Source organism: Apus apus, chromosome 3, assembly GCF_020740795.1.
Source record: "Apus apus isolate bApuApu2 chromosome 3, bApuApu2.pri.cur, whole genome shotgun sequence".
Classification (NCBI taxonomy): domain Eukaryota; kingdom Metazoa; phylum Chordata; class Aves; order Apodiformes; family Apodidae; genus Apus; species Apus apus.
The window spans coordinates 104,972,438-104,992,994 of NC_067284.1; the positions used below are offsets into that span (position 1 = coordinate 104,972,438).

The 20,557-nt window shown below is 45.2% G+C and overlaps 2 protein-coding genes across 2 annotated transcripts in view; both read right to left on the reverse strand.

Moving 5' to 3' along the window:
* The window catches only part of ELP3 (elongator acetyltransferase complex subunit 3), a 96,052-nt gene extending 86,755 nt beyond the window's left edge, over positions 1-9,297 (reverse strand). Inside the window, exons 1-5 of the mRNA XM_051613570.1 lie at positions 9,211-9,297; positions 7,377-7,476; positions 6,327-6,465; positions 4,789-4,859; positions 2,140-2,203 (exon numbers count right to left, since the gene is read on the reverse strand). Coding sequence (XP_051469530.1) covers positions 2,140-2,203; positions 4,789-4,859; positions 6,327-6,465; positions 7,377-7,476; positions 9,211-9,229 — 393 coding nt within the window. The 5' untranslated portion in view covers positions 9,230-9,297. The remainder of the gene's footprint in view (positions 1-2,139; positions 2,204-4,788; positions 4,860-6,326; positions 6,466-7,376; positions 7,477-9,210) is intronic.
* Positions 9,298-15,153: 5,856 nt separating this feature from the next.
* Positions 15,154-20,557, reverse strand: part of FBXO16 (F-box protein 16) — a 30,444-nt gene continuing 25,040 nt past the window's right edge. Inside the window, 2 exon segments of the mRNA XM_051615702.1 lie at positions 15,154-15,479; positions 17,750-17,975. Of these exon segments, the coding sequence (XP_051471662.1) occupies positions 15,412-15,479; positions 17,750-17,975 (294 nt within the window). The 3' untranslated portion in view covers positions 15,154-15,411.

The window sequence follows — 20,557 nt, forward strand, 5'->3', positions numbered from 1 at the left end:
CAAACTGTTCAAAATGCCTGTTTATATCAGTTTTTCTCCACTTGCACAACAGTCAGCCAAGGAGGGTCCTCTAGAGCTCAGACTAAACTTCAAATATTCTTTAAGCTAAACATATTATTTCAATTGAAATCCCTAATAACTTAAATTTTATATCACTATGCTCATCTAAGTCTATTAACAACACTTTAAGATAAGGATTTCAAGCATTTTGTGTATCCTGGATTTGTTTGCTATTTCATATCTGCTATATTAAAAGCTCTGAAGAATGAAGACGCTCTTCATCACGCACAATCCCCACATGCTGTCAGTACTAAACATACAAATACAAGATATCCAAAATAACATTAATTATAAAGCAGTTACATACACACAGGATTTTCCTACTTTGCACTAATAGGAGGAGCTTCAACTTATTTAAACATCGGTAACAAGAAACAAAATCCATCCTAAAAGGATGGTGCACCACTTTCTACCAAATTAATCCAGTCTGTATTTTACCTCATTTTTCCTACTTTATGTCTGTACAATAGCTATGATTCCTTTTGTGAAAACCAGTCAAAATAATTTAATCACAAGATCTTTTGCTATTAAATTTTTGGTGTACAACAGGAGAGTGCTATTTTCTTACATACATGTAGAGAGATATAAATGCAGATACAGATGCGATTTCAGAGGCATTAAAAGCTAAATAATGAGCTTTTTTCCAGAGCTTGAATCTGTAGGGTCCTGTATGTTGGACAAGACTGAAAGCAGGGCCAGATAGGACTAGGATGCCCAGGACTGCGTCCAACCAGTGTTTGACTATCTTTAAGAACACAGTTCCCAAAATCTGTCTAGATCTGTACTCAAGTGTTTGAAAACGGTCATACTGAAAGATTCTTTTCTTATATTAAGGCACAATTTTCCACATTCCAGCTCAAGTTTGTTGCCTGTCATCCTTTCACTGGGCAGCTCTCAGGAGGAATCTGGCTCTGTCTTCTTTGTACCCTCCCCTCAATCCTATATTATTAAGCCATGGGTAAAACTATCTTGTTTCTGCTGGACTGCTGATTTGGGAATATTTTGATGCAGACTGATAACTCCTGTAGGACTCACAGCTAGTGTTCATTTCAACAAACTGCATGCAGCAGTGTCCCATAGGAGACAGCAGTGTCACCTTCAACTGCTCTTACTCTACTGCTATCCACAGCTGGAGATCCAGATTAGCAGTTGCTCCCACACCAGCAGGTCACGGGGTACAGCCACCATGTTGCACTCACCCTGCTCAGAACCACACGCTGCTAACTCCTGCTCTACAGAGTGTAGAAGTTGGGCTTCGCATATCTTTATTTTAGAAATTTCAGTTTTCCTGACTTGGAGACATTGGGTGCCTGAAAGCTCCTAGAATGGATACAACATGGGTAGCTATCATAGAATCATCATACAATTACAAACTGGTTTGGGTGGGAAGGGACCTTACACGTTATCTAGCTCCAACCCAACTGCATGCGCAAGGACACCTCCCTCTAGAACAGGTTGCTCCAAGCCTCACCTAGTCTGGCCTTGAACACTTCCAGGGATGGGGGAGCCACAGCTTCCATGGGCAACCTGGGCCATTTCACACCAAAGAATTTCTTCCTAAAATCTCATTTCTGTCTCCCCTCTTGCAGCTTAAAACCATCCCAACTTGTATCATCCCTCTCTGCCCTTGTCAAAAGTCCCTCTCCAGCTTTCCTGTAGCTCCTTCAGGTCCTGGAAGCTGCTCTAAGGTCTCCCTAGAGCCTTCTCTTCTCCAGGCTGAACAACCCCAACTCTCTCAGCCTGTCACCAGAGCAGAGCTGCTCCAGCCCTCTGATCATCTCTGTGACCTCCTCTGGACTTGCTCCAACAATTCCATGTCCTTCTTGTGCTGGGGACTCCAGAAATGGACACAGTATTACATGTATAACAGTATAAACAGGAGCAAGGTGTGGAGAAAGAAACAACTGCTACAATAGCTGAGAATTTCCAGTCCTATAGTTGAGCTTCTTCTGATCTCAAAGTTTATGAAGTCTGCTTTTTTAATTCTTTCAACATGAGTGAATTTGAAGAAATACTGAGCAGTCTAACACAAGTCTAGAAAGAGTGCAGAGAATATATTACTGCAGACCAAAGCAATACCTCATATCCAGTGTAAGACTGTGTTGAATACTCAAAATCAGAATCAGGTCCACCGGGGCAGTATCTGCAAACATTAAGATAGAAAACAGGCATTAAACTCATACAGTTGCAATGACTTTATCTGTCTGAGGTACACAGAGGGTGCTGACTGAGCAGACACTGCTCTACCTACTTCATCTCTCATCAGAAACCCAAGGGAACGCAAACTCGAGAGAGCCTGACCACAGCATCATGCCAGCACCTCTCCTGGCATTTCGGTGCTTTCATACCAGTAAAACCAAATCCAGAAAAGGAAGGCTTCCACAGAACCATTCTGGTTGGAAAAGACCTTTAAGATCATTTAGTCCAACATTAACCCAACTCTACCAAGTCCAGTGCTTAAACCATGTCCCTCAGCACCACATCTACACGGCTTTTAAACACCTCCAGGGATGGTGATTCAACCACCTCCCTGGGCAACCTGTGCCAGCGTTTAATAGCTCCATCAGTGAAGAAGTCTCTTCTAATATCTAATCTAAACCTCCCCTGGCGCAACTGGAGGCCATTTCCTCTTGCCCTTTATTAGCTTGAGCGCTATGGTGCCTTAATGCTGGCATACAGCTTCCAGACCAACGCTGGCTCACAACTGGTGAGCTCAGAGCCTGGGATGAATGAAAGAATTCCTGTGTTTCCACATCACCAGATGGATATATAGGTACAGACCCAAACATACATGCTGGAGAGAGTGATTCTGTGATATCCAGTAACACTGAAAGGAACTGAGCCTATGAATGTTCACAAACTCTAAGTGTGGAGTGCAGAACAGTTGTTTAATTTCATTTTAATGAGAGTGGGATGTCAGAAACCAGTTCAGACCTGTCAAATGGCTACATCCACACAAAACAACCTTATAAGACTTACTAAAAGCAAAATGTATTGTGAACAAATTTCTGGAACATGGCATTATTTTAGGGAGCTGTCATACGGTTCTGAAGTAATAGCTATGAACAGATTATTAAATTTCAATAAGTGATTTTACAGTCATAAAAAATGTAACTATTTACCATCATTCTATCAAAAACATTATCTCATTTGATGTAATATATGATTTTTGTTTGGCATGGAAAGATATAAAATAGATACAGCATCCCATTACACCATCTGCATTTATTTTCCAGAATCTAAATATCTTGATGGTGGGAAAGTTAATTTACATATGTTATCTGAACTTAGGAACATGCTGTTTAATTAATACAGCATTTTAAGATTACTTCAAAATAATACAGTTCCATACTCTGGATAACTGTACGGCAGTTTGGTATGAAACTGCAATTTCTGCACTTAGAGGTTTGTTTGAAATTCTTATTCCGTGACACAGCAAGACAGACTTGCAGCTATCACAGCATGACTGTTAGCGAGGACAGGAACAGCAGATCATAATTAAAAGGAATATTACATTATTCTGAAGGGTCCTTAGCTTTCTTTTGAAGGCTGAGGGACTAATCACCAAACTCCAGTCATCCTGTGCTCAAAGAAGACCCGAGATAGGAGGGCTGACAAGGCTTCAGTGTTAGCTGCAGGCCCTGAGCACCTCCTAGCAGACAAGGAAATTGAGCAGTCAACTCCTTGTTACTTACAGTGCAGATCTGAAATGCACAGACTAAGACAATGCCATCTCCATCAAATCAGACACATTCGGTTCACAGTATAATTAATTAGTTTCCTCACTGCCTGCCCTGCAAACTCAACCCAAGTCATCTGTCACTGTTATAAAATTAATGACCAAAATACCATGGCCAGATTAATTTGCTGGCAAAAGGTGTGCACTCCAACTGAAGAGATTTCATATACATAATTACCTGGAACATCTCAAAGAGAATAGCTGCTCATGCAAAAACAAGAACAGAGCCAGCTCACTCCGTGTTAGGCAGCTGGCATTGAAACACACTCCGGGAGTAACAAGGTGGGAAAAAGAGGTAACATTTTGAAAGAGATGAACCGATACAGTTAGGAGTAAAAAACTAATGAGATTTCAGGTGCAGGGACTCTTTAAGTCAAACAGAGGTAACATGCTTCAAGGTAACTCCAGCCTGGGTTTCTCAATACAAATAAAACTCAGCAGCTACTCCCTTTATGCCACAAGCTCTTGGCAGCTGGAGGCCTTCCCTTCCATCTGCGCTCTTGCTTCCTTCCAGAGCCAGGCAGAGCCAGACGGTCACATCGAGCAAGTTTTTGGAGACAACACCTGCAGCTCCTCAGGTGGGTCTCAGTCCAGCAGTTTTCAAACTTTTCAGACTGAGTCCCATTTATTTTCAGTAACAGTCCTTTCCAAGCTGCTTAGGTACCCAGTCAAATGCACACCTGCTCACCCTAACACAGTAACACAATGTACAATTGATCACTAATATATTCTCCTGGTTACTATAGGCACTGAATTGTATATCCACTAAGCCTTAGTTTAGTTTGGGCCATGAAAGAAAAAGGTTTCCTCCTTGAAGAAAAACTGAAAACAAGAAGATATTTTAGCATTATGTGCAGGTATCAGCAACCTGCAACTCTGTGCTTGTGCAGAAAGGAAGCCTGTCCCCAACACCTCACTACTGCAATACCAGATTTACACAGAAATGCTGGAAAACAGTCCCCTTAGGTCATCTAAGCTGTCATACTTACACACATATATTGCCTGTAAAGTTGATGTGTGGACACCTGTGTGGTTTACACATCACAGCCACAACAGCAATCTGTAAGAAACAGAGTTACAGAGGAGAGAAATCACAGTAATTGCTTCTGAAGTTACAAAAATAAAGTGCATCTTGGGAGGTGACATACACATCTCTGAGAGACTATTTAAAGATGTTTTCTGCTAGTCTGCCACCTAGAATATCTGTGGGTTAACTCTTGAAAGAGATAACAAATATATCACAAAATCAGAACTAATATTTTCAGAATTCAGAATAAACAGGCAGCATATTATAAAGAAACAGGTGTCTTACACCAAAACTGATTAATCACCCTGCTGAAAAGATGCAGATTGACATTCAGGTATTCACTAGGACCATCTAAAATACATCTCAAACAGTGCAAAGGTGAAAGTGTGCCACCAAGCCTGTCAAACACCATCTGGAACATGAAAATGGGGGAGAGATGAAGAGGAACAAAAAGTTATAAAGCAAAGAAAATAGCTTCCTCCTTCCACCTAACTGAGCAAAGCCTTTTTTTCCTAGCCTGATTCTAAGACAGCTTTTCACACATTAAATACGAGCACAATTGTCCTAGTTTGTGCTGTGAAATGGATTTTGGTTTCTAGTTTGTTGGGGTTTTTTTGTTAACTTGAGTTTAGACATACCATACATACAGTAGGGAAGTTTCAAAACACAGAGGTGAATGTCAGCTGTACTTCTATTCCTGCTTTCAGCCTGAACTACCTATAGAACTATGGAATAATTTTGGTTGGAAAAGACCTTTAACATCCTCAAGTTCAACTGTTACTTCAGCACTGCCAAGGCCACCACTAAGCCATGTCCCTCAGCACCACATCTACACAGCTTTGAAATCCCTCCAGGGATGGGGACTCCACCACTGCCCTGGGCAGCCTGGGCCAGGGCCTGACAACCCTTTCCATGAGGGAATTGTTCCCAATATCCAATCTAAACCTCGCCTTGGTACAAACTGAGGCCGTTTCTTCTCGTCCTATTGCTTGCTCCTTGGGAGAAGAGACTGACCCCCTCCTGGCTCCAACCTCCTTGCAGGGAGTTGCAGAGAGCAAGAAGGTCTCCCCTCAGCCTCTTTTTCTCCAGGCTGAACACCCCCAGTTCCCTCAGCTGCCCCTCATCAGACTTGTGCTCCAGACCCTTCCCCAGCTCCACTGCCCTTCTCTGGACACATGTTAAATACTAACATTTTACCTTTGTTGACTGAGAAGGCCTGCAAATTAAGCCTCACTGCTTCTACAGTAACTTAAAAGTAACACATGCAGCTCTGAAACAAAACCTCCAGATCTCATCTTTCTCTTCTCCCAAACACTTTGAAAGGAATAGCCCTGTGAGCACATCGCCAAAACGGAGGCCTGGAAGCTGGCAACGCAACCAGTGCATCAGTATTAAAACTTCTGGATAGTCTTTACCCTGGTCTTTGAAAACAATTCAACACGATTCACTGGTGAGAGCTGGGAAGGATGGTGGTGGATGGAGAATGATGCATGTCCTTACCCCACTAGCAGTTCTTATAGGCTTGGCCTTCAGCTTTGGCACCAGCACCTTGCGGTACTGTGGTGGGACAGCAGCAATGATGTCAACCAGACGTGGCTGTGCTGAAAGTCCATATTTTGCTGATGTCTTGGTTTTCAGCCTGAAAACAGAAACACCCCAAATTAACAATCCCATTCAGACTTGCAGATCCATATTCCACAGCAGGGCTCTCGCATTCCTGCTCAGTAACACAGAGATCCGGGCAGGTTCTCTCAGTTTGCCTTGCCAGGCAAATCATTTACAAAGCTTACAGACACTCCTTCCAGCAGCTACATGGAGTCCTAAGATACTCAAAATAAATTAACTCCAAACAAAGTTGATACATAACAACTGCCAATATTTTTAGTTGCTGTCGATTTTTATTTTAAATATGGATTTATCAAAACACTGTGAAAACTGCCCACAGACTCTGGCTTATCAGTTTTGAGTGATTTAATTATTTTCAGAATTCTCCCATGTAATTAGCCCCTACATTCACAGACTCCAGCGGAGTTAATTTCTCAGACATTCACATCAGTTAGTTCCAGCATCAGCAAAAAGTCTGCAGTTAGATCCTGTAAATGAAACTGAAACAATGGGACAAATTCAGGTTTTATTATTCAACATATGTAAAGAATGTAAAGGAAGAACTTTCAGTAAACAAGTTCCTTTCTAACACACAGCTATGAATATTAAATTTAAACTTCATCCTCCAATCAACCTCTCTTGTCCCCATTGGAACTGACTTTGGGATTACCAAGGAATGAACAAAGGTGGAAACACAAAACGGCAATCACAATTTTCATAGCTTTTTCACCAATACAACTCATTTTGTACTGTAAGCAGTCCCAATAAAGTAGCAGATCACCACAGAATTCACAATTGTTGGTGGTATTTTAAATGAGATAAGAGTAAGAGAAACAACAGTAGGCTGAGAAAAGATTTTAAATTAATGCCTAAACATAAGAGAATGTACAGGACACCTTCCTCACTGGTCGACCAACTCTTCAGTGCCATTCCAGAGTGACTTACTTGTTCAGATTCACATCTTTCCCCTGCTCATGAGCCTCAATTAATTGCTTTATGATGTCAGCTATTGTCATCATCATCAGCTCTGCATGGCTGAGGTCTCCTGAAATGGGAACAAAACAAGAAACCACGTGTATAGTCAGTGCTTTCTAGCTGCTTGTGACAACCAAGGTGCATCTGCTCTGCCTCTCATCTACAGATGCTACAGCATTTCCCACAACTGTTGCCTACAGAGGGAATTTTGCACTCCCTGAACAGACACCACTTTGTATCACTGGTTTTCACTTACTGCTAGGACAAACTCCACCTTCTTTTCATAGAATCACAGAATGGTTTGGGTTGGAAGGGACCTTTAAAGCTACTCCAGTCCAACCCCCCTGGAGCGAACAGGGACATCTGCAACTACAACGGGTTGCTCAGAGCCCTATCCAACCTGACCTGGAATGTTTCAAGGTTTATGCAAAAGGAATCTAAACAATGGCCAAAATAAACAGTCATTGGAAGTTAAAGACAATTAGAAGACAAGTCTGATGTTACCAGCACACGTCCCAAGGGACAGAAGATGATCCAAGAAAGATGGTGGGGCAAGCCAAAGGAAGGGGCCAGCTTTGCAAAGTCCTCTCCATCACGGAGAGGGTATGAAACACCAAGCAGTGCCACCAGTGCCTTAAAGCTTCCCCCCTGCACCTCACCAACCACCCCAAGCTGCCCTTCTATATCAGCTTTGGGAGAAGAAGGGCATGGTTGTTAAGAGATCCACCCACACTTCCTATCAGCAATGTGCATTTATTTCACCTTGTGCAGCTCTGTTTACACCAGCAAGTGTTGGAAGACAGCAAAATACACACATCAAACTTGTCAGAAAAGCCACCTGCAGGGACACAGCCGGGTGCACAACTGCTCCAACACGTTTTTGACGGTGCCAGCTGTTCTGAAATCCAGCAGCATTTACACACACACCCAGGAGAAGCCCTGCAGCAATGCTCCCATCTTGGTCTCCCTCTGCAGGTGGGACAGACCATAACACTACTAGTCCCGTGATGCCCTGCATCATCTTTGCTGCCCCATATCCTTTTCCCTATTTATTTTTTTGCTATTTGTTATGAGGGAAAAGCCCAGTAACACCCAGACTGCCCTGCCCCCAGCACCCCATTCTGTGTGACAGTCAGGGTACCGGTCAGGAACAAAGCCAACTTCTGAGCACCCATATGGATGTAAATGATTCTGCATGCCAAGGGCAGCACCCAAAACAGGCGGCTCACAGAAGGGTGCCAAGGCCCTCCAACTCTCAAGCAAGGTCAGGGTTGGCCCTCTAACTGCCTCCAAAAGAACACGGAAGGGGGAGAGCAAGGCCTTGTCTCGTTTTCCCACTTCACACACCCAGTGTTAGGGCAGACGATAAAGCTCTGCCACCCCACAACCCCCACTCCCACAAGGCTGGGGGAAGCACGAGGAGCACGGTCCCACAGACCTCCCGTGATGCCCAAATCACAGAAACGCTTAGGCCGGAAAAGACCTTGAGGATAATCAAGTCCAACCACGAACGTGACGCTACGCAGCCCGCTGCTAAACCACGTCCCTCCGCACGACACCCACGCTGCTTTCCAACACCTCCGCGAGCGGGGACTCCAGCACCGCCCTGGGCAGCCTATTCCTGTTACAATCTTTGATAGCCCCTTCAGTGAAGTTCCCACCTCCCCCTCCTCCTCCTCGCTCCTCACTCCCAGGGCCGGGGGTGGCAGCAAACTCCTTCCCCACTGCCCTCAGCTCCTGGGAGGGGCGCAGAGGCCAGCCTGCCCCCACCCCGCGGGCACTGCCACCCCCCACCCCCCAGTACCTTTCCTCTTCTGCTTCATGCTGCCGAACCCCCCCAGCTCGACCCCCGCACCGGCCGGGCCAGCCCAGAGACCTCTACCGTCAAGCGACACGCCCCCTCGCCGTCGTGAAAACGTCGCGATTGCGGCCGCGCTGCTGGAAAGCGACGGGGAGGCCGGTGACGCGCATGCGCAGAAGCTGGGGCTGTGCGGGCGCGGCGGCGCCAGGTGGTGGCAGAGGAAGGGAGAGCAGCGATGTCTGGTGCTTTCTGGCCAGAGGGCACAGCTTGCTCCCCGGGAGGCTCCTGGGGAGCGCAAGGCGGGGGGAGCTGGGGGTGGGAGGGAGCAGGCTGGGGACCGGGGGTGCTGGAGGGGGGAGGCTGCGGGAAGGGCCCTGGCAGCAGCTCTGTCAGCACCAGTGTGGCCCGCAGGACCGGGGCAGAATCATCCCCCCGTGCTGGGCACTGGTGAGGCTGCACCTCGAAGCCTGGGGTCTGTTTTGGGCCCCTCAGTACAAGAAGGACATTGAGGGGCTGGAGCGTGTCCAGAGAAGGGCAGTGGAGCTGGGGAAGGGTCTGGAGCACAAGTGTGATGAGGAGCAGCTGAGGGAGCTGGGGGTGTTCAGCCTGGAGAAAAGGAGGCTGAGGGGAGACCTTCTCACTCTGCAACTGCCTGAAAGGAGGTTGGAGCCAGGGGGCTGTAAGTCTCCAATGAATAACCAACAGGACAAGAGGAAATGGCCTCAAGTTGTGCCAGGGGAGATTTAGATTGGAGATTGGGAACAATTTCTTCCTGGACAGGGTTGTCAGGCCCTGGCCCAGGCTGCCCAGGGCAGTGGTGGAGTCCCCATCCCTGGAGGGATTTCAAAGCCATGTAGCTGTGGTGCTGAGCGACATGGTTTAGTGGTGGCCTTGGCAGGGCTGGGTTAATGGTTGGACTTGAGGTTGTTAAAGGTCTTTTTCAACCTAAATGATGGTGTGTGGTGGGAGAGTGGTAGGTAATGGGCGTAAGTTTTAAGGACCAAAGTTCAAACTGGATGTAAGGATAAACTTTTTAACTGTCAGGCCAGCCAAGTGTTGGAGTGCTTCACCTACAGTGGTTGCATTGCCTTCTTTGGAGGATTTGAAGAACCAAGTGGGTAAAGCCCAGAGCAACCTGGACTGATCCCCCAGCTGACCCTGCACAGGGCAGTAGGTCGGACCAGAGATCTCCCGTGTTCTCTTCTAGCCCAGATTCTCCTGGGGTCCTATGAAATGAGCTCAGAATCCTTCTATGAATTTCCAGTAACTTCTAGAACCCACATGAGCTTCAAAATCTATGTCTTCTCCAGGCAGGGAGTTCCACAGCTGAATTAGATCTCACATGGAGAACAACCTGCTTTTGTTTGTTGCTCTTTGTTGCTGCCAGCTCCCATCTCTTCTTGCTAGTGTCATATGGGTCAAATAGAAGATTCTGGTGGATCTCTTGTGAGTAACATGAACCTGCCAGTGAAGAGCAGGGAGAGGCTGTCTGCATGAGAAAACAGGATTGCAGAGGAGAAGAGAACAGAAGGGAAAAACAGGCCACCATAAAGAAAAAACAAAACACTAAATTAGAGGAATAAATGTAAAGGGATGCTGAGAGAGGTTGAAAATGTGGCTTATACCATTTGCTCCAGTTGCTACCTCTCTCCTGCCTTCAGGGCTTTTTAGAGAGCTGAATTCAGTTTCCTTCCTACAGGATGTGCTGGGAGTGCCCTGCAATGTCTGGACCTGTCTCTCCCTGTGATTTTTACCTCCCCAGGGGTCTCCCAAGCACCCTGTGCTAACCAGCAATTCGTCAGTGGTTTGGAGAGGGGCTGTGATCAGGGTAAGGGCTGTGCAAACAGCTACAAAGCATCTATCCAGACACACACGAGTCTAAGAGCACACCGGCAGGGGCAAGGCGCCTGATTTCAAACTGATTCTCATGCCTCTCCTCTTGATCCACAACCCCCAAACACAACCCTACGTGCTGTGCCACTGCCTCCTCATCTCCTCAGCCCTTCCTTACGTGAGCTGAGCTGTGCTCTCAATTTGTTATCGGCTTCATCCACCTATTACAGCAACTTTTTATCTTGCATGTAGCTACTATCATTAGCTGCTTTGCCGCAAGGTCTCCGTGCTCTTTGGAAACTGTTCTTTAACCTATTATATTCTCCAAAGCCACTGCTGAGACTTCACTCTGAATTCTTTTACCTCCCTGGCAACAGTTCACATTCACTCATCTTCCGTCTCACCACACAAGTTGGTTATTTCCAAAAAGCCTCTGTTTTAATCCAGCTGTGCTCCCACCCGCAACTCCCATCAACTTCAGTTACATGTATTCCTTTTCCCAAGTTTTTTTTTTTATTTAGCTCAGAAGAGCAATAATTAGGAAACTTCATTTTGGCTACAAAGCCAAGCTACAGAACCAAACTCTGCCGTTGCTCCCGGCAAGGAACACCAAGGAAATGCAGGTGGAGTTTTGGGCAAAAATGGATGGTGAAGCTTGGGTAAAAGGGTGGCTGGCATGTTTGGGTTTGTTCCCCACATCTGAGCAGGGCTGTAGCCTAGGGCTCACGTTCTGATCTTGCTTGTACTGGTGGAATTCAGATGCAGCAATGCTGATTCATTGGCCTCTGGGGTTTAAAAGGTACTTTTAGTTCTTTAATCAAAGGCTGAGGCTAATGAGAGTTGTGTAGGACCTGGAAATGCCAAGCAGTGCAGGGAAATGCACATCTACAAGGAAGGGCAAAGGCATAACAACCTTCCTCTGTACTTGTTTAGCAATTTCTTATCAGCATATCTGGAAGTGCACTATAAAGGTGGGTAAATAACCATCTGCCTCTGCAGATCAGCAGCCCGGGGCACAGACAGGAATACAGCTTGCCTGAGGTCAGCCAGCAGCTCAGTGGCAGAGGCAGGTGGTGGAGACTGTCTCTATCTTTTGTCTCCATTTCAGATTCTAACTCCATTTTGCAACCTCAGGAATGACTGTAAAGTGTGTTGTAAGTATGAAGATTTTTATTCTAATAACATAATCAGCAGGAGTTACATCAAGGTGTTAGGTAGATCTACTGTTACTTCAAGGATGGACTACTTGTCTTGGTACATTCCCAGACATTAATGTTAGTTATTTTACAGCATCATAAAAGTTTTAAAGCAGAGAAGGCCTAAGCCTTAAAATGTATAATGAGCAGCTAAGATGCATGTGTTCTGTATGAGTGCTAGTATCACTAGTAGGACAAGGGTTGGGATCGTCCCTCTGTGCTGGGCCCTGATGAGGCTGCACCTCAAATCCTGGGGTCAGTTTTTTGCCCCTCATGACAAGGACATTGAGGGGCTGGAGTGTGTCCAGAGAAAGGCAAGGGAGCTGCGGAAGGGTCTGGAGCACAAGTCTGATGAGGAGCAGCTGAGTGAACTAGGGGTGTTCAGCCTGGAGAAAAGGAGGTTGAGGGGAGACCTTCTCACTCTCTACAACCCCCTGAAAGGAGTTTGGAGTGAGGGGAGTTGGTCTCTTCTCCCAAGGAACAGGTGATAGGATGAGAAGAAATGGCCTCAAGTTGTGCCAGGGGAGATTTAGATTGGATATTTGGAACAATTTCTGCCTGGCAAGGGTTGTCAGACCCTGGCCCAGGCTGCTCAGGGCAGTGGTGGAGACCCCATCCCTGGAGGGATTTCAAAGCCATGTAGCTGTGGTGCTGAGGGACATGGTTTAGTGGTGGCCTTGGCAGTGCTGGGGTAACAGTTGGACCTGATGGTCTTAAAGGTCTTTTCCCACCAAATGATTCTGTGATTCTTTGATCTGCAGCAAAGGCATGCTGGCTGCAGCAATGCCTGAGCACTCAGCTCCAAGACCACTCAGACCCTGGGAACTTCATGTTTTCAGTGAGTATACTCATTGGTGAGGAAATAAAAACCATTTTTGCAGGGTTACATCACTTCCTTGTGTAGCCATTTGCTGTTGGTAACACAGACCTAGCACTGGATTGCTGCCAGCAGAAGCTACATGCTGCTTAACAGAGACAAAAAGAAAGGTGGAACAAGAGACTGGAACAAGACTTAAGCCAAGGAAACACTCATGAAGTAATCAGTTCAACTTGGTTTCCTGTGGGAAAGGCTTGTAAGGAGAGAGTTGCAATACCAGGGAACGATGCTGATGAATGTTTTCTGTGGGATTTACCCCACCTCACTTTAAATGCTTAAAAATTAGCTTTCTTAATAAACATTAGTCAGTCTGGTCTGTTGCATGATCCTAAGATGCAATTGCCATCTGCAAGTTCCTGTTTCAGCTGATTGCTTGAGAGGTGACCAGCTTAGACTTAGCTAGTTTTTAGGCTATCATGTTGGTTGAGATGAAATCTCCAAGCATTCAGGGCAACTAGAAAAATGAAATAACAAAATCTGGAAGAGGAGGATGTACTGAGTCACCTAATAACTAATTTGGAGCTGGAATTCACATGGTTGGAATTCACATTCAGTTTGACTTGATGATCTTAGAGGTCTTTTCCAACCAAAATGATTCTATAATTCTATGGCACTTGACCAACTACCCCAACAGGCAGAGTCTCCTGCTGGATGTTCTCCCTTCAGATAAGATTCATGGTGCATTGTCTCCCGTGCCTGGTCTTGACAATGGTCAATGTCTCTCACACCAAAATACTTGAAACACTGCAGTGACACAGTGCAGAATAATCTGCCCACAGAGCAGAAGTCTTCTCCTATTCCTTGTCAATCCAAAGTTGGCATTATCTCCAAAACATGATTTCTAGTCTCTAAATGTTGAGAATTCCTGGCTGTGCTGTGACTCTTCCTATCATGTGGAAAAGTCCCATTTTACCCCAGCTCTCTCCCTCTGGGATACAATAAGGCAATAAGTTACTGTTGCTGTGCATTCAGTCCCTTTATCCTTAAAAACTGCTATTCATTGCATCTACTGGGTGTTTTCTTAATTGCCAAAATGACAAATAAGACCACATGATTTACAGTCTCTCTAATATTTAGACCAGTGTCAGCTCCCCACAGAAAGCTGTTTGAAATGCTGTAATCCAGACTGTGGGACTTCATTTCCTTGTCACTACTGTGATTGAAAAGATGGTATTGCCTTGGTTAACATGAGAAATAAATTCTGCCTTCAATACAGCCTTAACAAGGTTTTTCTGGAAGTGTTTTCCCTGATCCTCCTTTCTCCCACACACTAATGGCTTTTCCCTTGCATGCTGCGGTGCTTTCTTCACAGTCTTGCTGATTTAGCAGTGGCTGTAGGTTACAGCTGAGGGATCACATCACAGTTTCCGTCACTCAGGTGGCTGGTAGTGCTCCCTTGTCTTCCACAGTCCCCTCAGTGCCCACACATACAGACAACCTCTGTAATTCACTGGCAAAGCTTCACAGAGAAGCTCAGGCTGTGGGTAAAGCCCCAAGATGTCCCAGTGACACACAGACAAGCTCACATGAGGTCCAACAGCTCTAGCAAGGATTTACAGAAGTGTCTCCATGGTCAAAAACCTAGGTGAACTCTGCAGAGCCAAAATACCCAGAAGAAAAATATAGCACCAGCTTGAGAGCAGCAGTGACAGGAAATCAGGCTGAGAAGCGCAATAGGAAAACAGACTTAGACTGTGCTCCAGTTTGGAAACAGGAGATCCCACCTGGAGATCCCAAAGACCAGCAGAAGTCATTGCATCAAGTACAGTACTTCCAAAGAACATGGAGCTATTGCTCCAACATGTCTCTGTCTAAACTGGCTGCAAGGCACAGAATCTCGGAATCTTAGGGGTTGGAAGGGACATCGAAAGATCATCTAGTCCAACCCCCCTGCCAGAGCAGGATCACCCAGAGCACATCACACAGGAACGCATCCAGGTGGGTTTTGAATATCTCCAGCAAAGGAGACTCCACAACCTCTCTGGGCAGCCTGTTCCAGTGCTCTGTGACCCTCACAGTAAAGGTTTTTCTGATGGCAGTTACAATTTCTTTTGGCCAGCCTAAGTCAGAATAGTTGCAGGACCTCCATGCCTATTTCTTTGCATTGTGTGGCGAGGACAATGAAGAAAGTCTTTTCTAGTTGAAAAAAATTAAGTTGGGTCCTTATGAAGGACTCAAAAGCAGCTGTTCTTCACTGAGCACAGCCTGTGACTCAGTTAACTTTGCTGTTATTTCCACCTTGCCAGGCAGATGAACTTCTTCTGTTCTGCTGGGATTGAAGATCCTCTAGATCCTCCTTTACTCTGTGTCAGATCCTTGGTTAGATGGAGGAATGTGCCAAGGTTGAGCCTCAAACAGTGGAGATGCTAGATGAAAGAGAAAGAATGTAAGAATCAGACATTAATTTAGTCAGACAATTCAGATTCTAAACCTATTTAGTTACTCAGCCAGTCCTTGGGATATTGTTGGCATCTAATACCTCAAATACCTTTACAAATCTGGATTGAATGGAAAGACGGTTTCCATTCATCATCTCATTATAGAGAAAATTATCACTCAGTCAAAACATCTTTACCTTTCCTGTCCTCCTTTCTGACAATCTGCTTACATGCCCTGGTAAAGCCCAGCTGAAGCACTACCTAAAGCTGGGAAGTTTACCTTGCGAAAAGCCTGGCAGAGATCACAAAGGTCCAGGAGAGGTCACTGCAGGAATTAAGATGGGATTTGTGATTCTGATACAAAAAACGTCCCACCAAAACCCAAAAAACACCAAACAAAAACAAACAAACAAACAAAAAGAAAGGAAGTTTTGCATTGCAAATTGCCCCTAATCCAAATGCAGTCCCTCAGGGATGTTTTACCGGTAGTTTTTACACAACAGCGATGGTGTTGGTGGGCAGCTTGCTCCCCCACTCTCCTTAGCACTTTCCTCGTGCACAGTTTTTACATTTCTTATCATGCAGAAGGCAGTGACTGCAGGAGATCACAGACAGGACGCTACGTGTCATCCTCCACCCATGCAGAATCATTAATAATCACTGGGTGGCCACTTCCTGCAGGAGCTCCCCTGCCTCCATCACCCATATCCTCTTTGACAACACAAAACCTCACCTCAACAGCAGTTGCAGACTGATTCACAGAAGTAAAGAGACATAAAAAACACCTTCTTCCCATCCCAGTGTCTCCTAGATGGCAGCAGTCAGAGCTGAGTGCTGCATTCCTGGGAAGCCACAGCACTGGAATTCTCTTGATTGACTGGAACAACCAATAACGCAGCCAAGGCACAGAGCCTACACTTAATTCTTCTTGACTTGGCCTCAGTCCAGTGTGAAACCTTCCTAGGGCTCTGTCCAGGCAATGTGACTTCAGGATCAGGGCCCTATTTTGTAAAATACCTTGTATTGCTTTAGAAATATGTGGCACTGCAACCCTCCAGCCTGAGCTTGATGATTTCCTTTCTTGGCTTTTACAACAGGGATGGATTTATCTACTCCTTCCTACACGAAGCAGTCCTCCTATGTTTTCCATCTTTGTCACCCCAGCGCTTTCCCCTATAAATATCATCCTTTATCTGTGTTTGGATTCTTTCAGCTCCCACAGAAGGATTTGTGATTATGAATTTGCAATGTGGGTCCTCTTCATGGGGGTTAGCCTATGCACCTGCTAAAAATGCTTGATGCCTGGGAGATCCAAAGGGATGCTGGAGGTCCCCATCTGCCCTATTATCTCCCTTCTAGATGGGGTCATCAGTAATTACTGGATAGTTGCTGCCCTGTAGGAACTCCCCTCACTCTACCCTTTTATTGTCTTTGAAAATCCTAACAGTATCACATCAGAAGCCTGTGTTCCTTTGTTCACTCCAGGTTCTCTATCCACATCCCTTCCTGTGCTATTAAAAATCATCAGGAGTCACAAATGGCAATCCTTAAGTGGACAGCCCACTTGTGAACTAGTAGCACTTACACCAAAGTCTGCACAAATGCTGTGTGCTCCTGAAAGACATCAAATACTTTCCCAGCTGCAGGCACTGAAGACCTTCAGGAGGTGCTGGGTGTATCAAGTGGTGAGGTCTTCATGCCCAAGCAAACCCTAAACTGAAATGGCATAACATTGTTTTTGATCGTGTCAGTCTGCCTCCTTATTTTGGGAAGGCATTCGCAGATCAGCTGCTTTCTCAGCTGTTGTCTCCCTGGAGTTGACTGTTCTCTCCTGTCATTTGCTGAATGCTCTGATTCCAACCCTACTGTACCAGCTCCTCCTGGCATCTCTCCAGGACCTGTCAGAGGCCATGGACCTCAGCCTGAGCCCAGTGTCATTTCTGATGTAAGATCTCTTGCTCTGCCATTGAATATTAATGAGTTAAACCCATGTGAAGCCCATGCCAGTGTTCAACACTAAGACAACAGTCGTGACAGACAGGCTGATCTAGCAAGTGTTGGATGTGACGTCTTTGGCCATATGTTCTCTTTTGATGCAGCAAATCACTGTCATCTGGGTTCCCACCATCTGGAATGACTGCCTTCTCCTTGGCCTACAGAAATACACTGCCAGCACCACCGCCTTCCCTCTGTGCCCTGAATTTGGATATTGGCAACCTTGACAATAGCCTCCACCTGGGACTGGGCAGCATACTAACATGGAGACCTGGTGTTCATCTGTGTGAAGTCTTTCTTTTCTCTTTCACGTGGCTTTGGCACTGGAGCTCGAACAGGTGCTGGCCGTATCCCGGCGTTCCACTGGGAATTCTGGGCCAGGGTCTTTGCTGCTGCTTTGGAGGGCAGGTTCCCGGTTGACTGGTGAGTGGCCCAGCTGGGACGAACTGATGTTTTTGGAACTGACTCAAGATCTGCAGAAAGTGACAGCTAGGGAGAGAAGGTAGTAAGTATCATATCATCCCAACAGCCCCAGAGGGACTAAAAACATTGGAGTCTGTTGAGAACTTCCAGACATTCTATACATTCTATATACATTCTATAAATTATATTCCCAAATGATAGCCCTAGATGATATTTGTAAATGATACAAGCTTAATCTGCATTATTTGCAGTAACCTGGGCTCTGGTACAAGTTTACCTCAAGGACAAAAGGACCCAATTAGAAACTGATGCTAGTAAAGCCAAACCCACATTAATTGATTGTCCACATCAATTCATATGTTAATGCAGAAATTCTCCCGTGTATATGGCTGGGACTGATCCCAGCTTTGCCTGCTGTTTGAAGTCTCACAGTGTAAAGGATGAAGTTTATTTTCATATACTGTTCAATCAACATTTTACTTAACAGGATAAAAATTAAGAAAAAAAAATCTTAGCTACAGAGTGATTATTTATTCCTTACAAAGATCCCAAGTATTCAAAATGCATGGGTCCTGCAGACCAGCAGCTTTGGCTTTTTTTTTTTTTTTTTTTTTTTGACTGATGCAAATGATTTGGTAGGAATAGTGAACAAGCATTAACAAAACCAAACTTTTACATAGCAACTCATTAAAAAGCAATGTGGGCAGATATTCTTATGTGAAACTAGTGTCCAAAGGAAAATGGTTGTGCAGAAAAGCCAACGCTGTTCTATAATCCCTGCCAGCCCGTTTCCCCTTTCCATTATTTGAATTGGCAGCAGTGGCAGATATATGGTGCTTCATGCCTAATTGTCTACTTACAAATAAGCAATCCAGCAACTGCTGAATATCAACCTAAAGAAAAGCCAGTGATTATACAACTGCAGAAAGAGGTCCAAGCTCTTAGCAGTACTTGACGTGTGACAGAGATAAGTTTAACAAAAGCAGCTGCAGGTTTTTTGTCCAAGCAAGAAAAGCACAATGCCATAGAAGCAGTAGTAGTTGCAGCATGGAGCTGACTATCCCTTGCTTTTCATCTCCTGTGTTGCTGGTGGCTCATTTTTAGAGCTCACAGAGACAGATAAGCATAAACTATTAAAGCCAGGCTATCCTTTTAAAATCAGGGTGACATATATAAGCTGAGTTTGAAGATGTAAACGTTATATTGAGTTACTTTCACTCTTAGAAATAGTCCCATGAAGTTCAGCAGGGTTTCTTGTATGAATAAATAAAACTCAAAGTAAGTTTTGGAGAATATAAATGCACACTGGATAGGACTGTGTCTCAGTGCTGAGAGCCCTGGCACGGGGGCTGTACCCACATAGTACATAAGAGATTCATACTCAAAACATCAATATGTCAAAGGAAAATTTATTCCTGACTTCAAAAGCTGCACTCTTATTACCTTAGGATACAGGCAGTGAGGCAAGAAAGACTGATCTTGTAAAAAATATGTTATTTAATAAGTACTAAAAATAAGTCAGTAATTCAGGAACAGCTGTGAGGGTGGAGCAGTCTCTTGAACAGAAACAAGCAGACAGCCTGAAAGGCAAAACCAGCCCCTAATTGCTGACATTGCAGTCATTTGCAAAGCTGTCAAAAGCATCAATCAAATTTTACCTTCCTAATAAAGTATCTGGGAATTTTGACATCTGGGCATGAGGCTGCCTAATTTGCTGAGAAGCTGCAGAAAACTCCTCTTTGGAAGTTCTCAAGGACTTGTGTAAAGGCACACTGATGTGGCAGCAGTGACACCTGCAAAGGGACCTGTAGGGCCAGAGCTCAGAAATCCCAGCAGGGCAACACAGGTCCAGGTCAGAGTGAACAGGGGAGGTGATACCATGGCTCAGAGATCTGGTTTCCATTCCCAGCTGGCAAAAGCTTGGAGAAGTCACTGAACTCGTTGCATGCTTCTTTTCTTTATATAACACTGGGACAGTAGCTGCTGAAGGCCATGTGAGCACCGAGGTGGTGTAGAGAAGCCATAAAGCCTTGATCCTGCTAAGTGCTTATTAGGTGGTTAACACTAAAAATGTACCTTTCCATAGAGTAAAGCATTTCCCTGGATAAAGATAGAGTAGGTATTCCCTTCCTGCTGTAGAGACATGGGGGTTGCATGTGCATTCAGAAGAAATAATGTGGCCCTTCATTCGGAGACGTAATTAACTTAATTCAATTTATTGTTGTTCTGGTTTGGTTTGGTGGGTTTTTTGGTAGTGGGGGCAGGGCCACAAGAGTGGCTCCGTAAGAAGCTGAGAAGCTCCCCTTGCTCCAAAAACCCAACCAAAGAGCCATCAAAGAGACTATAGATGCGCCTCAGCGATTAACATATGAAAGAATCAACATAACACCTGAGCAGAGAGTCACTTGGGAGAGAAGAGCTGTGCTGAGGAAGGAGAGTGGTACTGGAGGTTGGTGAGGAAGAAGGGAAAGAAGGTGCCCAAGCAGAAGTTTCTCTGCAACCCATGGCGAGATGGCAGTTGTCCCCCTGCACTCGTGGAGGAACATGGTGGAACATTTCCTGAAGGCACCAGGAGGGGTGAACTTGGCCACTGGACTTGGATTTTGTGACCAGAGGATTTGCTGCCTGTGGACTCTGATTGTGCAGCT